At 52.7% G+C, this 26,810-nt stretch overlaps 6 protein-coding genes across 6 annotated transcripts; 3 read left to right on the top strand and 3 right to left on the bottom strand.

The window, feature by feature from the left end:
* Window positions 1-841: 841 nt before the first annotated feature.
* CORC01_13784 (Sec7 domain-containing protein) lies at window positions 842-5,749 on the bottom strand (the record flags this gene model as incomplete). Its single annotated transcript, XM_022625400.1, has 2 exons — window positions 842-2,838; window positions 2,896-5,749. The coding sequence occupies 2 exons, from the start codon at window positions 5,747-5,749 to the stop codon at window positions 842-844; spliced, it is 4,851 nt and encodes a 1,616-aa protein (XP_022468103.1).
* A 158-nt stretch (window positions 5,750-5,907) lies between these two features.
* Window positions 5,908-6,186, top strand: CORC01_13783 (uncharacterized protein; the record flags this gene model as incomplete). The annotated part of the gene is made up of 1 exon (XM_022625399.1): window positions 5,908-6,186. One exon carries the CDS (start codon window positions 5,908-5,910, stop codon window positions 6,184-6,186), a length of 279 nt encoding a protein of 92 aa, XP_022468102.1.
* Window positions 6,187-14,225: 8,039 nt separating this feature from the next.
* On the top strand, window positions 14,226-16,162 carry CORC01_13782 (uncharacterized protein; the record flags this gene model as incomplete). Its single annotated transcript, XM_022625398.1, has 4 exons — window positions 14,226-14,264; window positions 14,352-14,561; window positions 15,528-15,860; window positions 15,911-16,162. The coding sequence occupies 4 exons, from the start codon at window positions 14,226-14,228 to the stop codon at window positions 16,160-16,162; spliced, it is 834 nt and encodes a 277-aa protein (XP_022468101.1).
* Window positions 16,163-16,728: 566 nt separating this feature from the next.
* Window positions 16,729-17,784, top strand: CORC01_13781 (NAD dependent epimerase/dehydratase; the record flags this gene model as incomplete). Its single annotated transcript, XM_022625397.1, has 1 exon — window positions 16,729-17,784. The coding sequence occupies one exon, from the start codon at window positions 16,729-16,731 to the stop codon at window positions 17,782-17,784; it is 1,056 nt and encodes a 351-aa protein (XP_022468100.1).
* A 1,617-nt stretch (window positions 17,785-19,401) lies between these two features.
* CORC01_13780 (uncharacterized protein) lies at window positions 19,402-23,608 on the bottom strand (the record flags this gene model as incomplete). The annotated part of the gene is made up of 10 exons (XM_022625396.1): window positions 19,402-19,637; window positions 19,696-19,780; window positions 19,848-19,958; window positions 20,017-20,376; window positions 20,445-20,749; window positions 20,815-21,484; window positions 21,592-21,606; window positions 21,658-22,255; window positions 22,313-23,117; window positions 23,206-23,608. The coding sequence occupies 10 exons, from the start codon at window positions 23,606-23,608 to the stop codon at window positions 19,402-19,404; spliced, it is 3,588 nt and encodes a 1,195-aa protein (XP_022468099.1).
* A 1,182-nt stretch (window positions 23,609-24,790) lies between these two features.
* On the bottom strand, window positions 24,791-25,714 carry CORC01_13779 (uncharacterized protein; the record flags this gene model as incomplete). The annotated part of the gene is made up of 2 exons (XM_022625395.1): window positions 24,791-24,937; window positions 25,076-25,714. 2 exons carry the CDS (start codon window positions 25,712-25,714, stop codon window positions 24,791-24,793), a joined length of 786 nt encoding a protein of 261 aa, XP_022468098.1.
* Between the last annotated feature and the right edge of the window lie 1,096 nt (window positions 25,715-26,810).

Below are 26,810 nucleotides of genomic sequence, written 5' to 3'. Positions count from 1 at the left end.
CCCCCTTCCTGGTCCATTATAATCCACTCATTTCTCCCTCGCATGATTTTCTTCTCTTAGGTGGTCGTTCTCCATAGCTACCTCACGTTGCGATCCTGCCGTAGCTTCTTAGGTTGCTTGACATGCGGACTCCTCCGTTGTCGAACCGATGTTAGTTAGTCAGCAAACCGCCATCACAGGGTAAATGTTGAGAGCCAAAGCCCGAGAACTAAGACCCAGACTGTATTTCGAAAAAAAGGTCACAGAGCATCAACCGGACCAAGGGCGCAAAACGCATAACTAAAACCAACAAGTCTTTTTCCCATTTATTTTTGTTGCCCTCTGCTCCGCATTACTATCTACACCTCATTAATCAGACAGCCACTCCTCCAGTATGAGCAAGGCCATGTTGTTTGCTATTCATAAGCGGACTTTCCTCGCTCAGCGAGATCCCTCTTTGGGCTTCCTCCCCTAGCCGTAGTCATCCAATGCATGATATGATCCTCTCTTGCAGAAGTGAAGGGAAACACCCGAAACTCTCATCAACTAACGGAGGAGAAGGAAAAAAACGCCCCCCTCCTTCGCGATTCCCTCTCGTGAGAAGAAGAAATACTAGTAAAGGAGGCTCGTTGACAAAAGTCTGGGTATCAAACTATGTTTGTACAAATGAAATGAAGTTTAAAAAAAAAAAAAAAAAAACCAAAGATGATGCGTGCCAAACCAACACCCAAACTCAAACTCCTACAGTCCAATGTGGTCATATCGTCGTGGGCTCGGCTCTACGCGCAAGAACCACTCATGTTTTCTCATCCAAACACCCGCGTCGTCGTTCTCCGTAGCACAGTGTATGCATCAAGTCCATCTAAGTCCTGATCGGCGCGTCTCGTTCGACGTCGAACTCAATCTCTCCCTCATCCAACTCCCCTCTTGCGGCTCTGCGAGCCAAATCTCTTTCTCCGTAAATTTCAGTCTTGCGCGCTTCAGCCTGTTGCAAGCAGTCGACATATGTCCTAAACTTGACAATCTCCCGGAGGAGGTAGGCGCTCTTGCGCTCCCAATTTGCCATGGCGCGGACGGCGTTGTTGCCGCGGGGTGTAAAGGCGAGCAACATTGGGCTGCGAAGCTGGTTGTGCGTCTGGAGCTCGTCTTCGATGCCCTTGACATAGGCAAGGAGACTCTCCAATTGCTCCTCTTCTGGTAGGTTACTAGGCCGCATGCTTTGAGTTGGAGGCGCCCATTCGGCAACGTGAATCCTGTCACCAGGCAACTTATTGCCGCGGCTGGATGCGCTATAAGGGCCTCCGGAACCGTGGTCCAGTGAAGCGGCTGAGCGGAAACTGGACATGCTAGGTCGAGGGTTTCCGGCTGTACTGCTTCCGGGTCGTGAGTTGGAACGTTGGCGACCGGTCGACGGTCCCACGGTCTGTTCGTTGATGGCCGTTACGAGCGCGTTGTTAATGATGGCATCGCTCCAGCCGTACTCAATATTGCTAATGCCGCCAACCAGCGGGTGCGTGCTCAGACGCGCACTCCAGTAGTTGGCCGTGGTCACAAATTCCTTGCTGATCTCGGGAGTTCCGACTTGGAACAAATGGACGGCACCCGTGGGCAAGCTGAGGGCCCAGACGTGAGGGCGAGCTCTCGAGTAACCAGGCGGTGGCAGCGTAGATGCTAGAGTCTGTCGGAGGCTGAAGGTGCCCAGGTTAGTAGCATTTTCCTGCCAATTGCCACCTCCAACAATGGCCGGGCCCTTGGTTGCGGTGCGACCACGGCCCTTGCGTCCCGTCTTATTAGTGCCAAAGGAAAATATACTCATTTGGCCTCTTTGGATGACGGCGAAAACCTCGTTCCAGTGACGGTCCTTGGCCTTCTTCTCAATGCCATCCAAGTGGTGCTTGTGTATCACCATACCTTCCTTTACCCATGGGGGACCGGCGAGTTCTAGCGATTCGTCGTCGAGAAGTTGCGCGGGTTTGAGTTCGTCGCTCATGATGGACGGCTCCTTCCCGTGACCGGATTCATCATCACGGATGACGGCCTGGCTAAGGGCGTTGGCAAATCCGATGGACTGTTGATAGTCGCCTCCACGGAATGACGAGCTGAGCGAATCCACAGACATCGATGTTTGCGTTCGGCCCAGCGAGAGCTTACTCCACGTTGCCGACGAAACTGTAGGGCTCCAAATGGAATTTCCGTCCTCGAAGCTCGTTCGCGACGAAGAGAAGCCCGGATTGCCCATACGAGGTCGCGACCTGCTCTTCGAATTCCATCTGGATGAATTGGCACGGCCATTTTCAGCTATGCGCCCACGCATAGATGCCTGACTCTCAGACGGGGCCTTACTCAGAACACTAGGCGTTCGCTTTAGCATACCAATGACAGAGAGGCTGCTCTGGGGGTTGGGCGCCAGGTTCTTGGAGGGATCGGCGCCAAAGAGTGGTAATCGTTCGTCGCGGATCGAGGCGTAGATGTCCTTGAGGACGACTTCGACCTGGCTCTCCCAGGCTCGCATCGAACCGTCGAACGGCGCCTTCACTAAGGGCCCGCACTCGTCGTGGCAAGGGTCTCCGGACCCGTCTCCCTCGTTTCTCGGCGGCGGTCGGAATGACAGTCGGCGCGACGAAACGAAGCGCTCTTCGATCGACGGCCTGGATTCGTCGCCTCCGAGAGCGCTGTTGGATTTACCCGGTAGAATCGTCGGTCGCTCAAAAGCATCCGGGGCCGCCTCAATCACCGCCTGAGTAATTGTAGTCATGGTATTCTTGACAAACTGGCTCCGTGTCATCTTGTGCTCGATGTCAGCCAGGTGCAAATCAGTGTTGAGCAGCATGATTGAATAGCAGATTGTGTGAATGACATCTGTAACATGTTAGCCTGGGCTCTTTTTGGGAGATGTGGAACACAATGACAACATACCGGAAGCCTTGAATCCGTGGTTGGTGTTGCAATCACACCAACGCTTGGAAAAGGCAACGAGGATACGATCAACCTGCTGTGTCTCTGCTCTAAAGACAAGCCGCTCGCAGATCAAGCGGAGACTCTGCAGAATGCTCTTATCGGTAAAGTCATACAGATCCATGTACGCTAGCAAAGTTCTCTGCCGAACGGGACCTTCTTCGCCCATCCACGCAGCGGCCTTCTCCTTCTGGATGAAGTCCTCATTACCATCAAAGATCTTTTGGGCCTTTTGGCGATCATCTTCCGTTGGGTCTCCGACGATAAAGTCGGGCTCATCCAGAGGCTTGGTGCCCATGGCCTCAAATGTGCCGAGGACCTTGGGGCTATTCTCCGTGGTTTCGACGCGGACACTGGGGGTGCCACTCATCGCAGATTTGTACTCGGTGGTGGTAGACCCTGACGCTCGACTGGCGGACCTAGTACCCTCCATTGGCAAGATTAGTGTTGATTTATTGCCTTCTTCATCCGAGTCTGCATTAGCGACTGCGAGTCTGTTGTTCTTCCTGCCTCTAATGGTGTCATCCTTTCGGTCTGAAAGGCGCTTCCGAGACGGAGACTGGTCTTTGCTCGTCTTGCCGGACCGGTGGCCCCTATCCTTTCTTGACTTGCCTCGCCTCGACTCAGTATCTGCCTCGTTGTCACTGCCATCGATGTCGAGGAAGGAATTGTTTCGCTTTTCGGCCGATGTAGGGGGCTCTGGAGGCGGTCTAGTGGGCGTATCGGTTCGGCGTTCATGCTCTGGCTGATAATCATCGTCATCGTCACGAGATCCTGGACGAACTTCTCTTATCCGTGCATTGGGACTCGGGTCGTACTCGGGGGAGAATGATCGAGGTTGTTCGTCGGCTCTTTCGCCATGCGAAGCTGGAGCGGAATCGGAGGCCATTTCGGAGTAGGCAGATTGCATGGGAGCAGATTGGGGTGTCATCGGCGTAATTGGCGTCACCGGGCTACCTTTAAGGTACGGGTTCATAACCCTCCGCAGACTGCTGATTGGGCTGGGCTCAGGTTTCGCAGAAAGCTTGTCCTTGGTGACGGACAACTGGATTGGGGCCACCAAGGGGGGCATTGGAGGCTCGAGAGTGGCAGCAGCTGGCACAGGAGGGACCTCATCGGCGGTCACAGACTTCTTTCTGCGACGGAAGAAGGAGCTCGGTTTCTTTTGCAACACGTGATGATGGGAATGGGACGAGGACGTGTCCCTCGAGGGCGGGGCGGGAGCGGATGGCTTCATCTGGTTTGCAACGTGCAGAGATCGGTTCCCGGACCTCTGATCAACAGAATCCACCGATGTTGACGACGTTATGCCTGTGGAATTTTGCGTCTCGGGCGGGTTGTTGGAGGCATTGCTTCTGGACGAGCCGAAGACTCGCCTGAAAAACCCCGGTTTTTCTTTTGTTTGCTGCGACGGTGCCTGTGTCGGAATCGGAGCTGCGTGCACGGGCTCTTTTGTCTTGCCGTAGCCCACGTGTGGCGCGGGTGCCGATTCCGACTCAAATGCCGAGACGGGTGCGGTTGCTGGCGATGATGCTGGCGCAGCTGAGGATGCCGGAACAGATGAAGGCATTGGGGGCACTTCTTCGCGCGCGGTGCTGGACTTGTTTTTGTTATGGTTGTTGTCTGTCCTGCGGCTTGTTGATGTGCTTTTTGCGGACCGAGTCGACCGTTTGCGTTCGAGGGCAATAGGCGGCGGCTCGACTGGCTCCACAGCCACCGTCAGTGGTGCATGCGCGGATGCGGGCGTGGATGCGGCCGCGGGCGGTTGGGGAAAGGCGGCGGCAGGGGGTGTCACGGGCGGCATCACGCGTCGGGGGCCCCCAGGCACCGTAGGCGTCGGCGCAGCATCGTAGTCGTCGGTGAAGAAGGTATTGGAGAATTCAATGTGCCATGGCGCTCCATTGGCTTGTTGTTGCGTGGCCTGCAAGGCCGGGGGGCGATGACCATGATCGAAGCTCGAGGATCTGCCACCGAAGCCGGAAGCCCATCTCGTGCTGCTGAGGACTTGGGCATAGCCGGCATCTATGCTGTTCGAGCTACTGCTCCTTGTGCTCCCCTTGCCGCCTCGGGAGTGCATGTAGCGTGAGGAGTTGGCGGTGCTTCGCAGCGGCTCGCGCATACTGCTGATGCGATGCAGGCCAGGTTGAAAGTTGGAGCTGCTGTTGCTCCTTCTACCCCGAGAGGAAATTCTGCTCGCATCGTCCGCGTCAAAGTCGGAGCTGTAAGAGTATGTGTGACCGGGGCGGCCGCCTCGCATTGATCTGGAGAAACCGTCTCCATCGGTATCGTATTGATACTGCTGCGGTGGCTCGTCTTGCATATTTGGGGGGCTACTGCCAAAGGGACCGCCGACTGGACCGCCCATGGAGAACTGGTCGAGAGACATGAGCATGTTGGCCATGAGAGAGTCGCGCGTAACGTTCCGCGGGGACAGGGAAAGATCGTGGGAATCGCGGGGGCGAGATTGGTCGGGGGTATCGTTCTCTTTATTCGAGGACATGTCGAAGCTGTCGGGCGAATCAGGAGTATCTACTAGTGAGGAGTCGTCGGCATGGCGAGAGAGGGCAGGGCCTCTGAGTGCCCGAGAACTGCTGGATTTGCCCTTGGCGACGGATGAGGATGAAGTCGGCGGCGGCGGCCTGTTCCTGTTGCTCGGCGGTGTCTGAGGAACTGGAAGCGCGGCGGTAGGTTCTCGTGACGCGACGGCGGCGGCGGCGGTAGTGGGCCTGCTCGAGTGGGTGGCAGGTGGAGGAGAGATGTTGATGTTGAGGTCGGGACGGCGACGACTGGAACGTCTCGGGATGTCGGCGTACATGGTGAAGGAGGGGGGGGTCGGAAGCGTATCGTGGGGGTCGAAAAGAGATTTCAAGTCATTTCCAGATTCAACCTAACAAGCGCAAGCGCAAGGCGCATGTGCAGCAAGGTGCCGTAGTAGTCGCCAGTAGTAGCAGCGACCACGCGGGCGCCAAATCGATGCCGAGGTGCGGCCGCTTGAGCAGGAGTCAGGACGCGCCCCAATATTGTCCAGCGCGGCAGATCCAATGCGACGCCAGGAGTCAAGTGATCCAATCCGACGGCGATGGCTACGCCAGAGTCAGTCGACACTCGACGTCGGCCGGCGGGTTCGCAGGAACCAGAGCAGACGGCGGGCAGGCTTGCACAGGCAGACTGACGGTCAGATTGGACTACTCAGGCGTCGCAATGTCCACAAAGCCGGGTTCGGCGTCGGGGTCGGCTTTGTCTCCCGGGTGAGCGAGTCCCAACCGAGTAATGAGTGGCCGAAATGAAGACTCGAGCGAGTCCCCTTTTGGACCCTTCTTTGGGGGGGTTAGCGGGCGACGTTGCAGCAATGTTTCTTTTCTGATGGGGGCTGTTCAGGTTGCTTTTTTCTCGTGGTGCTTCTGCCGTTTTCCCCCGTTTGGCATGGGCGGGTGGGCAGTCAAGGGCCAAGAGTGCCACGAGTGCCACGAGCGCAGAAAGCGGGAAAAAGAGCGCGGGAAGGTTTGATTATGTATTAGTCTCCGTAGTCCGGAGGGTGTATTCGTACTAGTTGTGGTAGTATCGGGACCGGATACAGAGTAGGCGAGTGTTGGTGGGTAGTGACGGGTCTTGAATGTTGGTACGATGCTCCGAAAGGGGCGATGGATGCTACCCTCAATCTTCCCCTGACCTAGGACTTGCTAGGCTCTGGACAGATGGTGGTGATCGGCCGTCGTCGGGGGGGAGGGTGGAGGGCGAGGGTGGAGGGCGAGAGCGAGGACGAGGACGAGGGGGTGTGTGTGTGATATGTGTGGTGTGTGTACGGATATCTGTGTCTATGTTTGTGGTGGTTCACTTGTGGATTGTGCTAGAGGTCGGGGTGGTGTTGGCAGTGGGCGGACCTAGGGTCAAGAAGTACCTTATTATTAGTTGGAGTTGGCCGTCAAAGTACGTAGGTCTGGTCTGCGTGGTAGACTATGTATGCGTAGCGTGCGAAGTAGTATGCGTATGGCAAGGTGAATGGATGGTGTGCGGTAAGGGACGGTATTCGTAGATGCAGGTGTGCAGTCGTCACAGTTTTGATGCTCTACGGTGCCGGTTCACCGGGGTGGTTGGTTGCTTGGGTTGCTTGAAGCACAAGCAGTCAGAGAAGGGAGGCGGCGAGACAGATGAATGAATGGATGGGTTTGTTGACTTTCACCCTACCACGGTATTCATGAACAGTAGCTGAATTAGCCATGAATCACACGTGGGAAAGTTGCAAAAAAGGAAAAGAAGCAGAAGGGAAGCAGAGGAGGGATGGAGCCAAGCACCCAAGCTACCCGTAAGTTGCAAGCAAGCACCACGTTCAGGTCGAGGTAATTAAGGTACAGATACTACAAGGAAGGCTAGGTCAAGCAAGGCATGACAAGGAATCTTGTTGATGCGGGCCGGGGGGGCTACCAGGGGGTTGGGATATACAACAGAGATGTGGTGGATTGCTCCGAATAGGAACAGGAACTGAGTTTACCTTACCTTGAGGTAGCCCAGTCAAGTACACTACTGTTAGGGCAACGAGCAACGGCCAATATCTCGGGCAGGTATTACTGTGGCCCGCCCACCGGGACATTTGATTTGTGATGTTTGATATCAGCTGCAGAATTCTGTGCAAAGTCACGAAAGGATCCGTAATCTGTCAGGTAATTAAACGTAGCGTCCGTGTTGCTGCTGCTGCTGCTGCTGCTGCTGCTACTGCATGTCTTGAGACTCTGTGCGGACCTGCATATTCGCAGACATTGTGCGATGCTCGCAATTACACCAAGCATGCGACACGACAGACACACCAAGGTAGGGTACATCGTGGTACCGTTAGCAGGATGCAAGTGATACGGAACTCTTCTCTCGGTCGGTGTTGCGGCTTGCGGCTTGCGATGCGTCCCTGTCCCTGTCAAAAGTTGGGCCCAGGCAAGAGAAACACCAGACGAGACGATAATAATAACAATGTCAATACCGATGCAAGGGCAAGGGCAAGAGCAAGAGCAAGAGCAAGAGCATGAGGGAGCACGGACGCCAATATTCCACATCATCATATCCGTATCGGATGCTGAATGAGGACAAGGACGACGATGATGGCATCAATATTTGCTTTCCACTTTAATCCGGGGGCAATGGAAGTACGGATGGTGAGGTATCTTACCTTAGTTGCGTGTACATAAGGTACCTCCTACCTAGGATTCGCAGATGTCCTGGAGGAATTGACAACGAACCACGGTTGGTCTTTCCTGCTCCTCATCCGACATGCATCCCCGCTCTTCTGCCTGGCACCTGCTTTCCTCTACTGTCCTGAATTTTGAACTGCACCTGCCTCATTCCTCATCTACCTTACCTTACCTCACCTTACCTGCCCTATAACACAGCAAGTACGTATTCGCAACCCAGAAAACAGGAAAGACTCGACGCATTGAAGCTTCCTCGTCGGGTCATTAACCCCCAGAAAAGTTGGACTTGCCACTGGCTTTGCGACATGTGGTCAAGAGTCACGACTCACGACGCACCTTCCATGTCATCGGGGAACATTGGGAAAGCCCCCCCCAGACCCCCGGCCCCCGGCCCCCGGGCCCCAAATTGGTGCTATGTAAAGAGTCCTCTGCTCCTGCAGGGGTTCTCCTTTTCGCTGCTTTCAAGTTTGGCCTTTTCTTTTACCCCCCCTTCCTTTCTTCTTTTGTTTTTGGTAGCATTGATTTCTTGGTTTCTCAAGAATGCTCCGTTCTTACTTCAATCAGGTCTTCAAATTGTTCATTTTTACCGCCCGCGAGAAACAAAAGCTTTAACCGCTTCACCTCCATTTTCCTGCAGAGCACGTCCAGTTCCCTCCTGGCGCCCGCAAGCCTACCAATCACCGTCATGCTAATTTCCAGAACGACATTGGCCCTTGGACAGCAACCACTTCGCGCCATTGATCCTAACCTGTCTTTGCAGAAGCAGCAATCTGCTACAACCATCATCAACAAGAACCCATGCCACCGGAAACTTTCAGACCGTACTATACATAGTAGACGCCGTCGTGGCACTTCAACACAAAGCCGGCCTGCGAGACACGAGACACGAGACACCACAAGCGCCAGACAACTTGACACTGGCCGACGGCAGACTTGCCGCCTTGGACTACCTACCTTAGCCTCCTTTTCTGACGGGTCACACCCTGTCACGTCTGCGCTATCCCTCTTCCACCGCGCCAACCAGAATTGTCCAGAAAAAGGGGACAAGAGGAGACAGGGCTGCAGGGGTAATGCAAGATGCAGCCATCCCACCACCACTGCTCTCGCCCCAAAAGAGAAGCCAGTTCCAAGGGGGCCCCAGGCCGCCGTCGGGGTTCGTGAAGCCGTCGCCAAGCGTTGATGACTTGGAGGGGGAAAGACGGCACAGAGTCTTCCACCGTGGCTGGATGCTCATTACCGATACCACCTCGAGCTGTAGCGGGACTGACAATGTTTGTCTGTCAAAACGAACATCAGCCGCCTGGGTCTCGGCCATATCATGCTTCTCGGGACCGACCCTTGATGATAATCCCAACCCACGATGTGGATACTTTGGCACATCCACCCTCCGTGCCTCCGAGAAGATGGCTGTCAGATCTCAACAGCACATCCATTGCCACAGCCGCACCAAAAAAAAAAAAATTCACTGCACTGACCTTTACAAAAAAGGACTGAAAATCCGCAGGCTTCCACTCGCTGAACATGGCATATCCCTTTCGCCGAATCGTCTTATCATGGCTGTTAATGTCGCGAGCCCGACCTTGCTTTGCCTTTCTTCCCGTCCACGCATACCTCCACTGCCTCGGCCTCCCTCGATCCTATCGTGTCCAATCGCACTCTGCGAACACGCCCACTCATTTGCGCCCACTTGGAAGCACATGCAGACACCCATGGGCTTCCCCTGAATTGATGCAGACACCAACTTCTGGCATCCAGAGGCCCGTGCCATACGTAGGATTGCGCCACTTTTCCGCCACGTCGTCCTCGTCGCTTATTCGCCTGCCGCAACACCCACCCTCCTGTCAGTGGTTACCATCACTAAACCCTCCAAAACCTCCGCCCTCAGACCTCCACCCACACCTGACGGCCTGCTGGCGAAGCGAGTGTCCATCGTGGGATTACAGGACGACGGGATGGAACATAGTCTGGGCCTCGCGGGCCTGCTGTGCGAGGGGCCGGCGTGGACCTGCATCACGAGGCCTATGACAGCCGACACCAATCGCTACCAAGTTACCAACGGCGTTTGCAACCTTCTTTGAGAAAAGATGTTCATTCTATGAAGGCGCATTCAGGGACCTCTAGCTTCCAGGGTCCTCATGTTCGCCTCGAGCATTGCAGACTCGTTCCGCGCTACTGATCACAGCGACATCGTCTTCCTCTGCCGTTGCTCTCCAAAAACGTCATCAGGGATTCGTCCATCTTGCTGATCTGCCTGGCCCCCAACTGCCGATGTCTTAATGAGGATGGTGAATAAGTGTCCATCATTGGCCCTGCGAGTCTCCGACACCACCTTTGGCGGCGGAGTCGAGGCCGACGCGTTGCTGACCATCTGGCTCGGTAGTATATGGATGGACAGCATCTCCTCACACGCTCTACCAATGGCCTCGCTCAGCCGCGATTGCAAACCAAGAAACTTCGTGCTACACTAGAGGCTGCAACACACCGCCTTCGTACAGCCGTCGATGCTTTGCAACACGTTCAACGGCACAACGGGTGAAGGTGTCCCGGCTACCACACCACCACGAGCAGCATCTCCCGGCGTCATCGCCAGGCGGTTACCAATGGCATTCCAACGGCTCTGCCTCCAATCTGTACATCTGCGGAACACGACATTCTCCCTGCTTCATTGACCAACAATTCCCACTTCAAGTAAGGTGTGCTCGGGCCCCCATTCCCACTCGCATCCAAGCCCGCCTTTTAGCGACTCAATCTCCAACACTGGCGGCCCCCATCCTGATTGATGTTCGCGCTAAATTGACAAAACCTAAAACACACCGACCGAGCTTCCATGTCATCAGTTTGCTTGCCGGCGTTCGTCAACTAGACCCTTCACCTCCAACGTCAAGTCAACGTGTCAAAGCGCAACCCGTTCGCATTCCACAGCCTGCCTGCGTGCTTGCATGGCGAATAGCCTTCGGCGGATCGCTCAATAGCATCTAGCTTTTACCCCTTCGCCGCCAACCCGGCATTGAGACGGTGCCTCCACGGGCCCCCTCTTAGCGTGTCAACCCTTCGTGTCGAAGCACGAGGATTTCTATCAGTCAGCCAATCTTACCAAGGCAGTTGGGGTTACACGCTGTCCATAAGTTGAATAGCGCAATATCTCGAGAGACTAGAGCAGATTTCTCACAACAGCTCGGGTCACTCGAGAACTGTCATTTCCAACTTGCAGCTCCGGGATCATGATCTTCTGAGGATGGGCCGGCTCACTCGATCAGTAGATCGCCAACGCCCTCCATGTTCGGCTGAAAAGTCAAATATCGCATTACATGCGAAGCGAGCTGCAACTCCCCAGATCATCCCCGCGAGCCACCTCTCCGTGGTCCTCGAGACGACGTCGCCTGCTGTCAGCGCCGTCTATTCGGTCCTGGCACGTCCGCGGCGGCACCCCACTGCAAGGCCCATCCCAACTTCGGTCTCAAGTTGGCTACATGACTTGTTCACCTTCCTCCCTTGCGCATTGCGCAAGTTGTACCTAATTACGGTCCACAGCTGCTTATCGATCCCCAACTCCGCTTGTGACCACATTCAGTCTCTTGCCTGTAGCGTCGAGCTCTAGGTCACTTCATGCTGCAGTCGTCTTCTAGAACTAAGGTTTCTCTAGAACTACGGTTTCGGCAACCGGAATGCTCCACCTGTTGGCTTGACTCTTCCCATCCGTCTCACCTCTTGAAGTTAGCAGGTTTCAAGCAAAAAATGTTCGTGCTCCGAGCACACACGAGCAATGTGACTATCGCCACCTTTCGGAGACCTCCTCCGAGTGCGGCTCGTATCTGCAATTCTCAGCTGGGGGCCATCGCGTCGGGGTACCCGTCGGTGCATACGGAGACGACGAAATCTCGCGTCGCGACGGAACCGAGTGGTTGGCTTGCGACGGTGCTGCTCGGGGGGGTGGGTGAGCTGTCAAAGTTGACGGCGTCATGGTAAAGAGTCCTGCGTGAACGGACGCCCGGGCATTACGTCTCGAAGGCCCTCGTTATCTGGAGGGCTCTGTCACGTTATTCATGCATGTCCTTCACATCTCTGGCGAGGTGCCGCATTCGTCTGTAAGATTATGAGGATGTTCACAATAGCCAGCCTTCCGGGTGGACCCTTTAGGTTATTGATACATACATGCGTCTGTATATCAGCAGTGGAGATCATTCGAAAACGTCTTTCATACTGGTGCATTTTGAACGTTGAAGCATGATGCTACTATTTGAGATACTCGCATTTAGTCCTCTTTGACGTATAATCTTTCAACTGTGACGATACGCATCTAACCAGTCCTTTCTTGAGTCCTGGTCTATGGGGGATCGGCTATGAAGACACCGAATATGTGTCAGGAATCTTCAACTTCAAACAACGCTACCTTTATAATACTGCGTCGTATTATGCACCAGCGCCAGCATACACTATACAAGTCACATATCAGAATCACCCAAGAAAGCTACCAAAGAGAGCGGCAAGCAATCAGGCCAGCTAGAAGGCGATGAAAGCATCATCAATCTTTGTCCGCCTCGCGCATCGCGACGAGTCCCGCATCGTGGGCCTTCACTTCGTCCGGATCCGATGCTGTCCTCTCGAGGTTCGCCTCGGAGACCGGATTGGTGGAACTCATTGGACTTTTCTCGTCGGTAATGGTCGTACTTGTTGAGTCGGCCCCGGCCCTCGTGAATGCCTGCTAAGCAATCGAAGAGATCGCCTGCGTCGACTAGACCACCTGTGAGACCCATGCCGCTAGTGAATAAGGGGCCGAGGGAAAGCCAAGATGTTAGAGAGCACTACTTCTTAAGAGAAAAGGGGTGGGAAACGCCGTGTGTTCCATCCCTACCAAAGAGTAAAGGTATTGGACACTGACCAAAAATCATACAATTACGTCGCAACTCCAGCGAAAGACACCGTGCCGTCCGGCTTTCTCCATCGGGCGCCACCTGTTTCAATGCCGTGCTCGCGGACTCGGTCGAGCAGGCCGGCATCCTGGGGGACTCGGTTTACGGCCGGGCCGTGGCGGGTCGCGCGGGGCTGGGTTTCGAGCTATGAGGCCATATCGAGGCATTCTATGCGGATGCTGTGGCGGGCTAGGAGGATGGAGAGGGCTAGGCCTGTGACTCCGGTGCCGACGACGATCATCATTGTTTTTTAAAGGATGTTGTTAGTAGATACCAAGGTAGTAAGTGGTCCATTTGATTTGTGCCGTGAAGCGGTGAGGAGCTTATCTGGTTCAAACCATGATCTTGGTGAGATGTCATGTCTGGCGAAGTCGAACGAAAAGAATCCCTTTATGAATTTAGTTCCTCTTTTTTGAGGTGATTAGATTTTGGGAAAAGACGAGAGAAGTAAGTTACCAATAGGTTTTGGTTACAATTCGTCAAATCTTTGTGGGTTCTCTTGTAATTACTGAGACACTCCTGAGTTACCCTGATATCCATTCGCTGCCGCATCATGGAACCCTCCTAGTGGGATCTCAAGAACTTATATTCGTAGTTGAAAGCAACCCTCTCCGCGGCAACTGTGGAGAACCTCAGTGGCATATGTTCTCCAGAAAGTGGCAGTGCGGGATGTCCAGAGACATATCAGATTATGGGGTAGCAAAGTGGGATGATGTCGGGAGAGACAGTTCGGGTGACGCTAGTTTCACGGCAGGGGAGGGGCTTTGTGTGGTTCTTTGTGAGAAGACGCATTATAGATCCACAAGTGTAGGTGAGCTTTCTTGGCACGTACCGAACTCTTGGGTTTGCAGGATTTAGCTGTGCGAGATGTCCTTCTCTCGGGCTATTCCACCTCTGGTGGAAATCTTGGCCACGCCCCTCCCCACATATCATTATCGGGATCTGCGGGAGGGTGTGGTCCTTGGGAGGAGTTTCTCATAGGCTCCTGTGAGAGAATATCACAAGTGTTGACCTTTTTGGTTTTGAGGCGGCTCTGATATCAAGGCTAAATGCATTTTGCCTCTGGCCTGCTCTATGCCTGCTTTCCAAAGGAGATCTTATTCGACTCGTTTCGAATCTCACTCTGTCTCATCCTGCCAAAAATGCCCTTTTCTGACATTGAACTTCTACATTTTCACTCAAGTACACGATAATAGACAGAACCATGGAAAACGTCCACAACATCAACTTCAAATGCGCAGATGTTCCGCACGCGATCCCTCCTTGGAGAGACTAGAAACGCGCCTCCATGACTTTGCCAGGGAGGTCCCGCCTCAAGACGGCAGAATAGAAGACCGCCATCGGTTTCCTGGCAGATGTCGGCGAGACCTACACTGGCGTGCGGCAGGAGTTTGCCCTCCTCTCCGACGTGCTCGGCCTCTCACTGCTCGTCGACTCTCTCAACCACCGTCTTACCGAGGATACCGTGCTCGGTCCGTTCCACACAGATGAGGCGAGGGATTTCCGCCATGGCTCACTGATTTCGGGAGATTTCGAGGGAGTACTGGTGTTTGTTGTGTGTACGGTTGGTTGCCGATTCCTGGTATCAAGATTTGATGTGCGGGAGACGGATTCCAAGGGGTTCTATGACGTCCCAGTACGCTGGATGTGGTAAACCGGATGGACGAGCCGTTGTGAGAAGGGATAGCTTCGGGCCGTTCTTCTTTCAGGTGACCGTGCCGGTTTTGTATGTGATTCCCAAGGATGGGCCGTCGTCAAGCTGCTGGAAACGCTGGAGCGGCATCGACACCGACAGGGTCATTTTCTTTTCTGGTTTGATAATCCTGTTCATGACCGGCTCATCATTTAAGTTCTCACTTACGGCCAAGTCACACCGGGTCCTCTGAGTGAATATGCTGACTTTTGGTGAATAGCGTTGTATCTCCGCGGGGCCCCGTTTGAGATGTCTGATGCGGATTTGAGGGTCAAGGACTCAGGAGTGGCTTATTGTGGATTTGAAGACTATCTCGGTTAAGTGAGAAAATGGTGAATATACAATAGCGAAGAGTCTTCCTCACTATAGTCCTCATTACCAATCAACAAAACTCTTATACTCCGAAATGGCATCCACTTTTCAAAGTCAACATGCAAAACAGCCATGGCGGGATGGTGGTGGACATGACGAGCATTTCATGCCGCTGACCCCCGCTGGCCAAACTTCAAACCCGACTAGGCGAAGCACGCCATCTTCTGTCAAGGTCCTCGGAGCGTTCAGCTTCTGGATGAGGTGAATGACAAAGGCGTCCGGGAAATCAAGTTCATGCGTTATAAGGAGCTCTCAATCGACGGTACTAAGTTCCTTGGTCTGAGGCAAGGGCTGAATCACCCCTTGATCGATGAGGTCGTGCCGTTATACCTCTGCTGTAACAAACTCCTGCTGTGGTCCTAGAACGAGAGAACCCCCTGAAACCTCTTTCGGGACCTCGAACCTGCTTGGGACATGGAACCAAGGCTAACACCCCGTCAGCATATCAACATCACGCGTCCCGGAGGCATGCCCCAGGTCCGTCACTGCGACCAAGGCATCATGGGCCACGGCCGTACCAAGCCCGTTGCCCTCAACATCTCCTTGCTCCCGTGCAACTTCACCGAGAAGAATCGCGGCACCCACACCTTCCCCGGCTCGCACGAGAAGAACGTCAGCCCGCGTAACATCTTCACCAGCGAGAGCACCCTCGCCTACGAGGCGTCTACCGGCACCGCCATAATCTTCGAGAGCCCCACCTTGCACGGCATGGGCCGCAACACTGAGATCTCTGGGGGGAGGGCCTGCGTGCCGAGCATCTTCACCCACCCGGCCGTCCGGGCCAAGGAGAACACTTTGCTCTCGCTCAGCTGATACTCTGTGAGGCCGAGGACGAGCTTCTCTCGGAGCGCCGGAGGTCGATTGAGGCCCTAAGGACGGGGCAGGCCGGCGCCGGCGGCGCGCTGGGCGAGGCGTGGAAGGGCATCATCGTCAGGCGGCCGAGGTCGGAGTTCAAGACGGTGGGCAAGGTCCGGCCTTCGTATGATGATGAGGAAGTGGCCAAGATGATCTCAACCGGTTCTCATGCCAACAACGCGCAGCTGGCCGTCTGTGAGGCTGTAGGACGGGGCAAATAATGGGAGAATTCGGTATTTAAGGGATTGGGCTACCGGAATTAAATTTGGGAGAGGCATTTAGATAGCAGCTCACGCGACAACGGCAGTTGAACAACATAAGAAGAAAACTCAAGTGTTCCATGATGCTGTTAAGTATCAGCAAGAATTGTGCGATGAGAGGTGAAATGTTGTTTCCTTGTCATCATGCCTCCATAACGCCGTGCCCATTTGTAGATGAGCGCGGCTCTTACCGCGCGCCGAAATCTGACCGAAAGCGCCACGCAGCACGCTAGGAACAAGCCGTCATCACTGTATCCATGAAAGAATGTCTGACAAAGGCACGGGGATAACCTGGCGATAAGACCATCAGTCCATTGCACCGTAGATAGCATTTAAAGCCGGGCTCAGACCACGCAAACCTAGTTCGACCTACTTCATGTGGGGTCTGTGAGGAGCTTCACAGCATTAACGACAGGATTGCCATCCAGCAACGAAGATCAACAAACCTGATACTTAAAAGCTGACTGTCCACGATCGTTTGGTGTAATTTCTCTCTCATCTCAACAGATCCCAACCAAGTCCCAACAATGTCGTCAACAAAAGGCCTAGCCCTCGTCACAGGCGCGAATGGCTTCATTGGAGCCCGAACAGTTGAAGCCTTCCTCCTGGCCGGCTACTCAGTCCGCGGCGCCGTCAGATCCCCCCGGTCCGCAGCGGAGCTCACGGCCGCTCTACCCTCGCAAGCCGCATCCGGCCAATTATCAACAACCATCGTCCCGGACATCACAGTCCCAGGCGCCTTTGACGAAGCAGTCCAAGGTGTCACCTCCATAGCCCACCTCGCGAGCCCCGTCGACTTCACCAACACAAACGTCGACCAGGTCCTGGGGACCGCCGTGCAGGGCACCCTGGGCATCCTGGAATCGGCGACAAAGGTGACCGGGCTAAAGTCCTTTGTGTACATGTCCTCCATCGTGGCAATCCGGGGTTCGAGCCCCAAATTCCAAGGGCGCGTCGTCACGGAAGCGGACTGGAACGATGAGGCGGAGGAGATCCTCGCGAAAGCGGGCACCGAGGCGACGGGCCACCAGATCTACGGCGCCAGCAAGGTCAAGGCGGAACGCGCTTTCTGGGACTTTAAGGAAAAGAACCAAGGACGGATCCATTTCAGCATGACGGCGATCAACCCCGTGTGGGTCGCTGGGCCGCCGCTGATCCTCCCCGAGGACCCCAAGAAGCTGAGCGACACCGCCATCGTCGCATACCGCGTCATGAGCGGCGAGGAGGTTCCGCCAGTTGGACCTGGAAACGGGACGCACGTCGATGCCCGCGATGTCGGTCGGCTCATTGTGTTCGCCGCCGATCGGCCTGATGTGGCTGACGGGCAGCGCTTCATTGCTGGCGGAAATGGCAACTTTGCCAATATCCAAGCCTATTGCGACCTGCTGAGAAAAGCGTACCCCAATAGGGCTAACATTATCAAAGAGGGTGAGCCAGGGAAGGGATATTTGGAAGACTACGGCGAGCCACCCGAGTCGCGAAGGGTTGACGCGACGAAGGCTTCAAAGGCCACTGGGCAGGGTTGGATTCCTTTCGATAAGATGATATTGGATGCGGCGAAGGCTTATGAGATGTACTTCTAATCTTTCTTCATTGGTTCTTCCTTGAGAATATCTGACCAAACTCAGCAAGAGCCAGAGTTCTCCACTGCAATCAAATCCCTAGCGCCCTTGACCTTGACCTCTCAATCTCCCCTTTCTCGGCGGTTTCTTAACACAGCCAGGTAGCCAAGGCTCAGACCAGCAGGGTTCCTTTTCAGTCCTTAGTTTCCTGTGTCATCTCAAGATTCTCACGACAATCGAATGGTATAAGTGTATTCCTTACCATCTCCATCTAGCATGTGCAGCCGGCAATGGCGACTTCGCAGCAGCATCCATCGCCGCAGGTCGAAGGATAAGTAAAGTTAGAACAGTAGGCTGGCCGAGCCCACGCATCTAATAAGTATCAATATACCCATCATTCCCCGGCCTAACTCTGTGCCGATGACAACCTGTCCGTACAACGAAAAGAAGCATTGCCATGATGGCACTTCCATCGTCGAAAGTTTGGTTCCGCACCAGGGAACATCTGAAACATCCAGTATCATGGTTGCTAACCCCGATGATCGCGCAGCAGATATTGCGACCATCCGGAGGCTGTGTGCTAAGCGCGCCAGGCAGCCGCATAGCGGAGAGGTGGTGGCATCCTGTCGTTACCGTTCTTCACTTGTCGTCCTCCCAGAAACAGATTCAATTTTGGTGTGGGGATGGATCGATGGTGAGCGTAGCCAGTGGAGAACTTGCGTAAAACTTCCCCAGTGTAGACCGTGTCGATCTCGTTGTAATGCCGATAGTTCGAGGTCATCAGACTTTGACATGTATGCCCTTGGCCTGATTGTGGGATGTTGCATTGTCAGAGGAGAGCAGTATTCGGCTTCAGGACTCGATGAGAAGAATGGATACTTTTTGGTATCCCGGACTAAGGTGGCCCGGAAACTATTCGCAAGACTATCTCGACACTGGGTGATACCATTCTCGCTCCGACCAGGGAACGGCGCTTCTCAAACTACACCAGAGGCTCCTACACGTTCAGACGAGAATTTTTTCTGTCCATTCGGCTTCCACGGTGGCGAGGCTTCGAGTGGTCCTGTGAGCCACGGCGATGTGTGGGGTCACATCCACAGAGGGACAGAAGAGGCCCTCTTCTACATCTAGGTATGTCGACAAGGGATTCGCAACAAACGTGATGTAGCCGTGAGATACTTTCAAACGAAAAAACAGACACATAAATGTTGTCCATCATGACGCGTGTCTTTGCGTAACTCTTTGAGATCGCAGAATTGAGCGTCAGCGGGGAAGACGCGACTTGAAGACTACGACAACGACGATGAGGACAAGAGGAGGATGACCAATTTGATTGTGATAGCAAAGAAGTAGGCGATTTGACTTCTCAATCTCGTAACAGCCGTTTCCCTCGTGTTTCTGATCTTCTATATCATTGACTTTTGCAGACCTCGAGAGAGAGTGTTCAGCCACCGTCATGTGCCCCGGATGATCCTTGTGACCAGTGCAAGTCATACTTTATCGTCATAGATATATTGCCCGGGCCATTGCGGAAATTCCATAAACTGAGAACACATGGATGCTTGACAAAGGAATAATAGAGAATGAAATTACAAATAAAGAGATCATAGACAGAATTCTCCCAGACATTGGTTCCTCCTAGACATGGGATGCGTCTGCCGTATCCTTGTTCCCACGCTTTCGGGCGAGTCTGTGGAACAGATTTTGCTTCGTTTCCGTAGGTTCATCTCCTTTCTTCATTTCTGCAGAGTCATTCCCTTTCTCCACTCTTGCAGAGTCATCTCCCTTTTTCTTGCTCGTCAAGTAAAGAGTAAAAGGATCTCGATCGTTCACGTGGCCATTGGCAGCATGAAGAAAGGGCAGAGGCACCACGACTGGTATGGTAATGTGAGAAATTCCAGGCTTCGACAGACAGTGCAGGAGGTGACGTACAGATTACTACCAGAGACCACCAGGGCGCGTCAAGGAACGAGTTCACGTCCAACGCAAATAAGGAGCTGAGAAACGAGAGAGGCAACTGGAAAACGAGTTTAATAAAATAAGTCGGGAGCTGGTCAAAGCCATGGTGCATAGAAGAGACTTACAAAGAAGACGGTGACGAGGGTGAACACCATTACCCTTTTCCCCTGTTCTGCAGCTTCGGTTGCCTGTAGATTCGCAATTTCGCTCTCATATATTGTGATTGTTGTGTTCAACTACAAATCATGTAAGTGTTAGCAGTCCCTACTATTTATATGAAGAGATTCTACGTACGGCTTCTTCAGTTCTCTTGGCAAGCTTGTCGAGTTCTTCGATGTCGTTCTGAACGTTTTTGGCCGTTCCATCCTCGTCCCAATCGGCTGTTTGAGCATCGGGAACACGGGGCACAGCACCGTTCAAGTCGACTTGCACCTTTTGTTGATATCTGGCGATGGTTCTGAGAATGTTCAGCTCGTCACGAACATCCCTGATTTCGAACAGAAGCCTGGCAGCTTTCCTTGTATTTGTTTCAAAACTGGGTAGACTTGTGTTGTTGGCCCTTTTCCGCTTCGATTCTTTTGAAGAATTCTTCTGGTTCTTTGGGCCACTCTTCAGGCCAGCCAAGTTGCGGAAAAGCTCGGCTTCTTGTCTTCCCTGCATGGTGGATTATTGGTCAGGTTCCTTCAATCAGTCAACCAGTACTTAGACTCGGTGCTACAAACAATTTTGTTGATAGAATTGGAGAAGATCTGACGAATTGACCGGTTTTCCAATTCAGAATCTGCAGAGTTCTTGCCAATGTTGCCCTGGTGCCGACTTATATCTTCGCGGTCTTTCCTATAGGCCCCGATGCAGCTTTCAACAATGAATTGGCTCAATTCGATGGGGGTGCGCGGTCCACTGTCGGAATCCGTTTCAGCTCGATCGAACAATCGTTCAAGGATATGTTGAAAAAATGCGTTGCTTCCTATTCGGACATGGACTCTTGTGTCCAACTCTGCGAAGGAGGTGGATGTAATTAACCACTCTTTATCCACTATTAGCATGATACCGTGGGGCACCACTCGTACATGTGCCTTGCCTACAACTCACTATCGCGAATGGTCCAAGCCCATAGCTGGTTGACCCGGATGACTTGCCATTTGGAAAGGTTGTCTAAGCCATTCGGATGTAGGTATTTCGTAACTACTTGGTTTTCGTTTCTCAAGTCTCTGTCCTCGTGAGACGCTACATCTTCCTTGGCGAAATGGTAGTAGTGCTCGTCCAGCGTAGGAGAATAATGCACCGGTGGTGTCGTCCTAGATTTAGTCTCACTTGCGGCGGCATTGGCCGCGGTGGTCGCGGCTCTGGCTCCGTTGACTGCAGCAGTGGTTACGTTGGCGCCGGCCTCGTATCTGTCTGCAGGGTTTCTGTAGAATCCCAGCTCGAAGAATGGCATCTGGTAACGAATGGTATTAGACTCTGACACTGAAAAGTCGAGATTGTCGTTTTGTACGTAAAGTGCCGAAGCCATGCACTCAGAAGCACTGTTCTCGCCCCCTTTCTTCCCGCCCATTCCGGTCTTGGTTTCCGAACCTGTTGCAGCTGTTTTCTCTGGCCACATGTGCTTCTTGACGTATCGAGGCTGCATGAATCGCGAGGGGGATGATTTATCAGGAATTTCAACCCCACTAGTGCGCAAGAAGAACGCAATGTGATCATCTTCCTTGTTGTCGTCCAAGTTATCGGATTGGGTGGGGTTCAATATCTTGTTCATCGTGTCCTGTATGAAGTCATCTTCAGTATCAGATGCCGTGTCCCAAAGGCCAAGAAATGAAATGGAAAATGGAAAGAGGAACGCTAGACAAAGTCCATTTCCAGCACGCTTACAATCATCCAGGTCATCTGGTTCAAAATCAGCATATGGCAGGCAGCAAGGGGGGTCATATTGCTTACGTTAGTTGCTGGGAGGTGAATCCATGTGAAGTTGCTCTCTGTCCCAGGAAGCCAATACTGGGTAGACGCATTGATGTTGTGAGGATTGGATCTTTGTATCTCGTTCATCGTATCGCTGAATGTCTTGATAGATTTGAACGTGTCGTACACAGTGCCGTGGACACTTTGAGTCTGGACGTGTCTACTGACTTTAATGTTGTCTTGCCAGATTGATATGATAGCGGCTTTCAAATGTCTTCGTTCTCCCTTCAAGGGGTCCTCAAGCTTCGAAACCTTGAGGGGGTCTCGGACTCTTTGTATCGTCTTAACGTTGGTGTAGTCAGTGTCGTAGTTAAGAATAGCCTCCATTTTGTCGAGGATACCGAGTTGCAATTTCGTCTCGGTTGGCTTCTTTACGAATTTTTGGCTCTTGGTACCGCCCTGCTTCGTTATATTAGAGCTCTCCGCCTCACCCTTTCTACTTTGTCGTTGGGGACTTAAATCCTTCCCGGTGGTGGGCTCAGCCTTTTCGAGCTCTTTCCTGAGAGAATCAATCAAGTTCTTTGCTTCTTTTTTGTCATCCTCTTCGACTTTGCACTCCAAAAGCACTCGAGGTAGTCTATGGTATATCAACAGCTGAACTAAGTTGAAATCCACTGGATGTCTGTTCAAATACCCCCTTGGGGGTTCCGGGCCGACGAGGATGGATTTGGCGAAACTCTCACCATCTTTTCGTGATACGAGCCAGCACAGTAGAGTCTCTCTGTCGTCTTCCTCGCCTTTAAGCCGTTCGATTACTTGTTCCAAGAAGCCTCGAAGGGGTTTTTTGGATAAGTCATTGCCGGTTTCACTGTCGGAACCATCTTCAAGCGCCGTCTTTCCCTCATTGTTTTGTAGGAGGAGAGCTTTCTCAGGAACACTCTTAATGACTGATTCAGCCATAGCGCGGATGTTTTTGTCATTGGGATAGTTCTTGGCCGAGAGCATGATATGGTGAAGCACTGTTCGACCATCGCAGTCCTTAGAGCTGTAATCGAGATCTGGGATTGCTTTGAGGAGTTTGTCCAAAGATATTCGTGCTCTCTGGGCGTTGTCCGTCTTGACAACACATAGTGCCATAAGGACTGTCGTTTCCTCCTTGTCCGCTTGGTTTATGATTTCTTTCTTAGTTTGGCCACTTTCCTCCTCAAGTTTACGAAGCAGGCAGTCGAAAATGTCGTAGGAGCGCCCCTTGACAGCCGTCATTAATGGCGTCCAACCGTCCGAATCCGGGAGTTCAAGATCTGCGCCTTTCTCCAACAGAATTCTGACCGCATTCTCCTGTTCGAAGTAGACGGCCACATTGAGTGGCGTCCAAGATGCATTGCTCTCCTGTTTATTGAGGGTTTCCGGAGGGTCGAGGAAGAGTTTTAATAACTCCTTTGAACCATCCCGGGCCGCGTAATGGATCGGGTACCATTCATCAGCATCTTTGCAATCCTCTAAATCGTTGTAAAGAAATAGCGGTTAGTTCCTTTGCTTCAACGTTGCTTTCATCACAGGTAATATAGAGAGGGCGCATGTCATTACCACTTGTGAAATCGGCGCCAAGACTGATGAGCCGCTCAGCAATCTTGGGGAAATTTTGCATAAGCGCAATGTGCAGAGGCGTTTGATAGGGGTATTCTGAAGAATGAACGTTGATCATGCCCTTCCATTCACCTTCAAGCTTGTCGAGCTTTGGCGATTTCTCGTCATCAGACTCGAGTTCTCGCAAGGCGCGATGCAAGGCAGTTTCTTCTCGTGCAGGCTTCTTCTCATCTCCCTCTTCTTCCTTGTGCCCTTCTGACGACGCAGCGGTCTGAAGCTCGGCCGTGGGCTCCTCCGCAGGCGGAGTTGCTGGACGGGCATCCTGGGTACCCTGGGCATCATCGTCCGGCGGTTGATTTTGCGAGTCGTGGGCCACAGCACTCGTATCAGGTTCATCGCTCATCTCGTCGTCCAAGGATTGGGTAGAATATCGTTTGCAAATTTCTGCGTGATGTTTGAGGTCCGCTGCTCAGCGTTTGAGAGTCTCAACATCTCCAAGGTGAGTAAGAAATGAACCCTCGATGAGGATCAATGGACAGAGAAAACTTCTGCCAGATCATGTGCTAGTTCGGGACAGTAACCAGGGCACTCCGAGACCCTTTCGCAACCTTCTCCTGTTTGAGAGAGACGGCAAGTCTCTCGTAATGGTATTGGTTGCCTCATTTTCAAATGTTCCATCTCGCGTCATTCATACGCGCGTAGGAGAACGGAAAGCTGCAGGAGCTGAAGCTGCATCGTCAGCCCTGCGTTCCGTTCTGGGGAATTATTTGCTTGTTGACCCACTCGGTAAGCCTATATGCCTGCATGTTGGTTCGGATACGCATACAGCGCAGTCTGGGCGCGGCTAAAACATCTCCACCGCCAAGGCACTGTCGAACTTGATCAGATCTCCAAAAGCCTCGCTGACAAACTATTGTTGAGGGCCAGGCAACTTGAAAGTGATATCTTACACAAAGATCGAAATTTGCGATACCCTCGGCATATCATCTCCCCGCGGCTGTGGTCAAGGTTCTCCAACGAGCTTCCAAATATGGCTGCAACTCAGATTGGCAGTTGTTGATATCCACGCCGGCTATGGCAGCCCGTACGGTCTCAGTGGTGAAGGAGGTCAATTTCATGATATCAATCGCTGCTTGAGCCTGCGACTGCTGAGGCGGTTTGATACGGCAGCTGTGATTGGCCCAGTCACTGTGTTCGCCACACCGCCTTCCGCTGCAGAATTCTGCGGACTGCACAGATTCCAGGACCTAGTATGGTTGATATGCATTACATAGTGAGGTCTACTCAGGTTTTCAAATCAGTGTCAAGACTTACAGCATTCTGTTTACAAGACTTTGGCACCTCTATTGGAAGCCATGGGGGAGAGGCAGTAGATAGCGAAAGATCAAAATGAAGGCTGGCTGTGACTTGACTTCCAAACTGATCAGCGGGCGACGATCACTACAATAGAATTCTTGGTTGAGAATGCTTGTGAATTCCTTGAATCCTGTAGAAATTTGGATGCTACTCTAAACTATAACCCAGATCGAAATACCTCCAGCTTCTCAAACGAAAGACCGGTGATAGGCGTCGGTGACTGAGTCTGTCAAATGGTGCCGCGGAGATACCGTCCACTCAAGACGTGTTCGAAGTTCGAAGCATCGAGGTTGTCCTCGTGTTTATCGAACATTCCGTCGCGGTGATCAAAGTCGATGGTGAAGAGCTTTCCAGTTGTGATGTTGTAGAAGCAGTGCTGAGTGTGGCGGGGGCCAATATTAGCAACAGATCAGGCTTGGAAAGCGAGAAAAGACAACGAGATTTCTGGACCATGTCCAGAATAGAGCGTTCAAACATGGTCTTTTGACGGGGTAACAGATTAACTCAAACTAACCTTGTGCTTAGGGTACGGGATTACAAGAGAACCGTTGCTGGTGGTGCGGCAACCTATGAAGACGGCACCCACCAGGAATTGTACACCATGGCGGGACTTCTCATCCCCACTGAACTTGTCCAGACCCAGACGTATCATTCTGCGCTGGATGTGGGCGATGATAGACTCCTCGTTGCTGGTGATGGAAACGAACTTTTCATGCGTGAAATGCGTCACAAAGGCGTTGGACAGTCGAATCGTCTTGAGGCGCGGGAACTCGACAAGGAAACGGTCAGGTCGTGGATCGCGACGTACGTCGCCCAAAACGCCTCTCAGGTGTCCAACGTGCGCCTTGGCAAAGGGGTCCAGCAAGCGAGACATGACGTCGATGCTCTGGCCACCAGAGTCGACGAGGGACTCGGCCCAGTACATGGAGCGGGCCTCCTCGTAGATTTGGCGGCAGGTGAGGAGGATGCTGTGCTCTGGGGTCGCGTTGAAGCCCTCGGGACGGACAGGGTTGTGGTTGTAGCTGTAAAAGGAGACGTAGATGAACTCGGAACCCTCGAAGACCTTGATGTAGATCTTACAACGCAGTTCGAGAGGGAGAGAAAGGAGGAGACATTTGCGCTGAGCGCTAGTGATGTAATTGTCGCTTTCCATCGTCGCGGCTGATGGTTGATGACTCGACAAGGCCTCGGTGGCGGGTGTGGTTTTTTGGAAGATGAAGATGGATTTGAGAAAAAGGGTTTGGTTTGGAAGGAGGACTTGGAATAATTCCGGACAGCGAGGGAAATAGAAAGTGCTGGAAGTCATGTGAGAAGCAGAGGCTTGGAGGCGGTAGCTTTGACGATGAAGGCGGGATAGAGGTTCACAGGAGAATCACATTCTTACGGAGAGCTTCTAGTTGCCATAGGCTATAGGAATCACGGAGGAGGGCTCAGGAGGCTCAAATTTGATGAACTCGTATAGGCTTCAAAGCTATGGGAAGTTGAGTGACCACCTACCTACGACTCTGTAGAAAGCTTTTTGCAATCCTCATTGTCAGACATTGAATGTTGCCAGAAATCATGCTGTATTCCTTGTTGATTTCTTCAAGTTGAAAGCACATGGGTACCTTACGATCACAATATCACCATTTCAAGTTCCTAGCCTTTATTATCTTCTTCGGTGGTGACTTGATGTAGTCTTCTAGAAACGTCTTAACCCACCCATTCTGAGTCTTTTCCTGCAGACAAGAAATAGTCATCTATGGGATGGGTAATGATGGGCATCTCAGAGTCTCAAAGATTATTCTTACACTTTACACCTAGATGGTACCTTGTCGTCTCACTCTAGCATAATCTGTCCGATCGTGGGCATTCTAGGTCAGTGGAAAGCTAGAGAGTAAAAGATGCAAGGTATGGGGTGGGAGGAAACCTTGTCTGAGAAGAATAAGACTGGGAAGAAGAGACCGGGAGGAAGAAGACTTGGGAAGATGGTGCAGGCAGGAGTAAGTGGAGGTTCAACTACTAGCAGTACTCGTAGTGCAGCAATATGTGATTACAGAAAAAGTGACTGTTCCGCGTATCTCCTTGAATATCAGATGTAGACATCATGAGAGTTCATGGAAGTTAAATATCTCCAATAATGCCTAACGATGAGAGAGATGCGATGAACCCGTGGTTTGATTACTACATGGTACTGATGACAGATTTTTCTTCGCCTGTCCTTGCCCTGGGAGAAACACCTCTTGGGATTGTACCAATCAGAACGAGAA

This window comes from Colletotrichum orchidophilum, assembly GCF_001831195.1.
Source record: "Colletotrichum orchidophilum strain IMI 309357 chromosome Unknown Scaffold_213.1, whole genome shotgun sequence".
Taxonomy (NCBI): Eukaryota; Fungi; Ascomycota; class Sordariomycetes; order Glomerellales; family Glomerellaceae; genus Colletotrichum; species Colletotrichum orchidophilum.
This window is presented reverse-complemented; position numbering and strand designations above follow the sequence as displayed.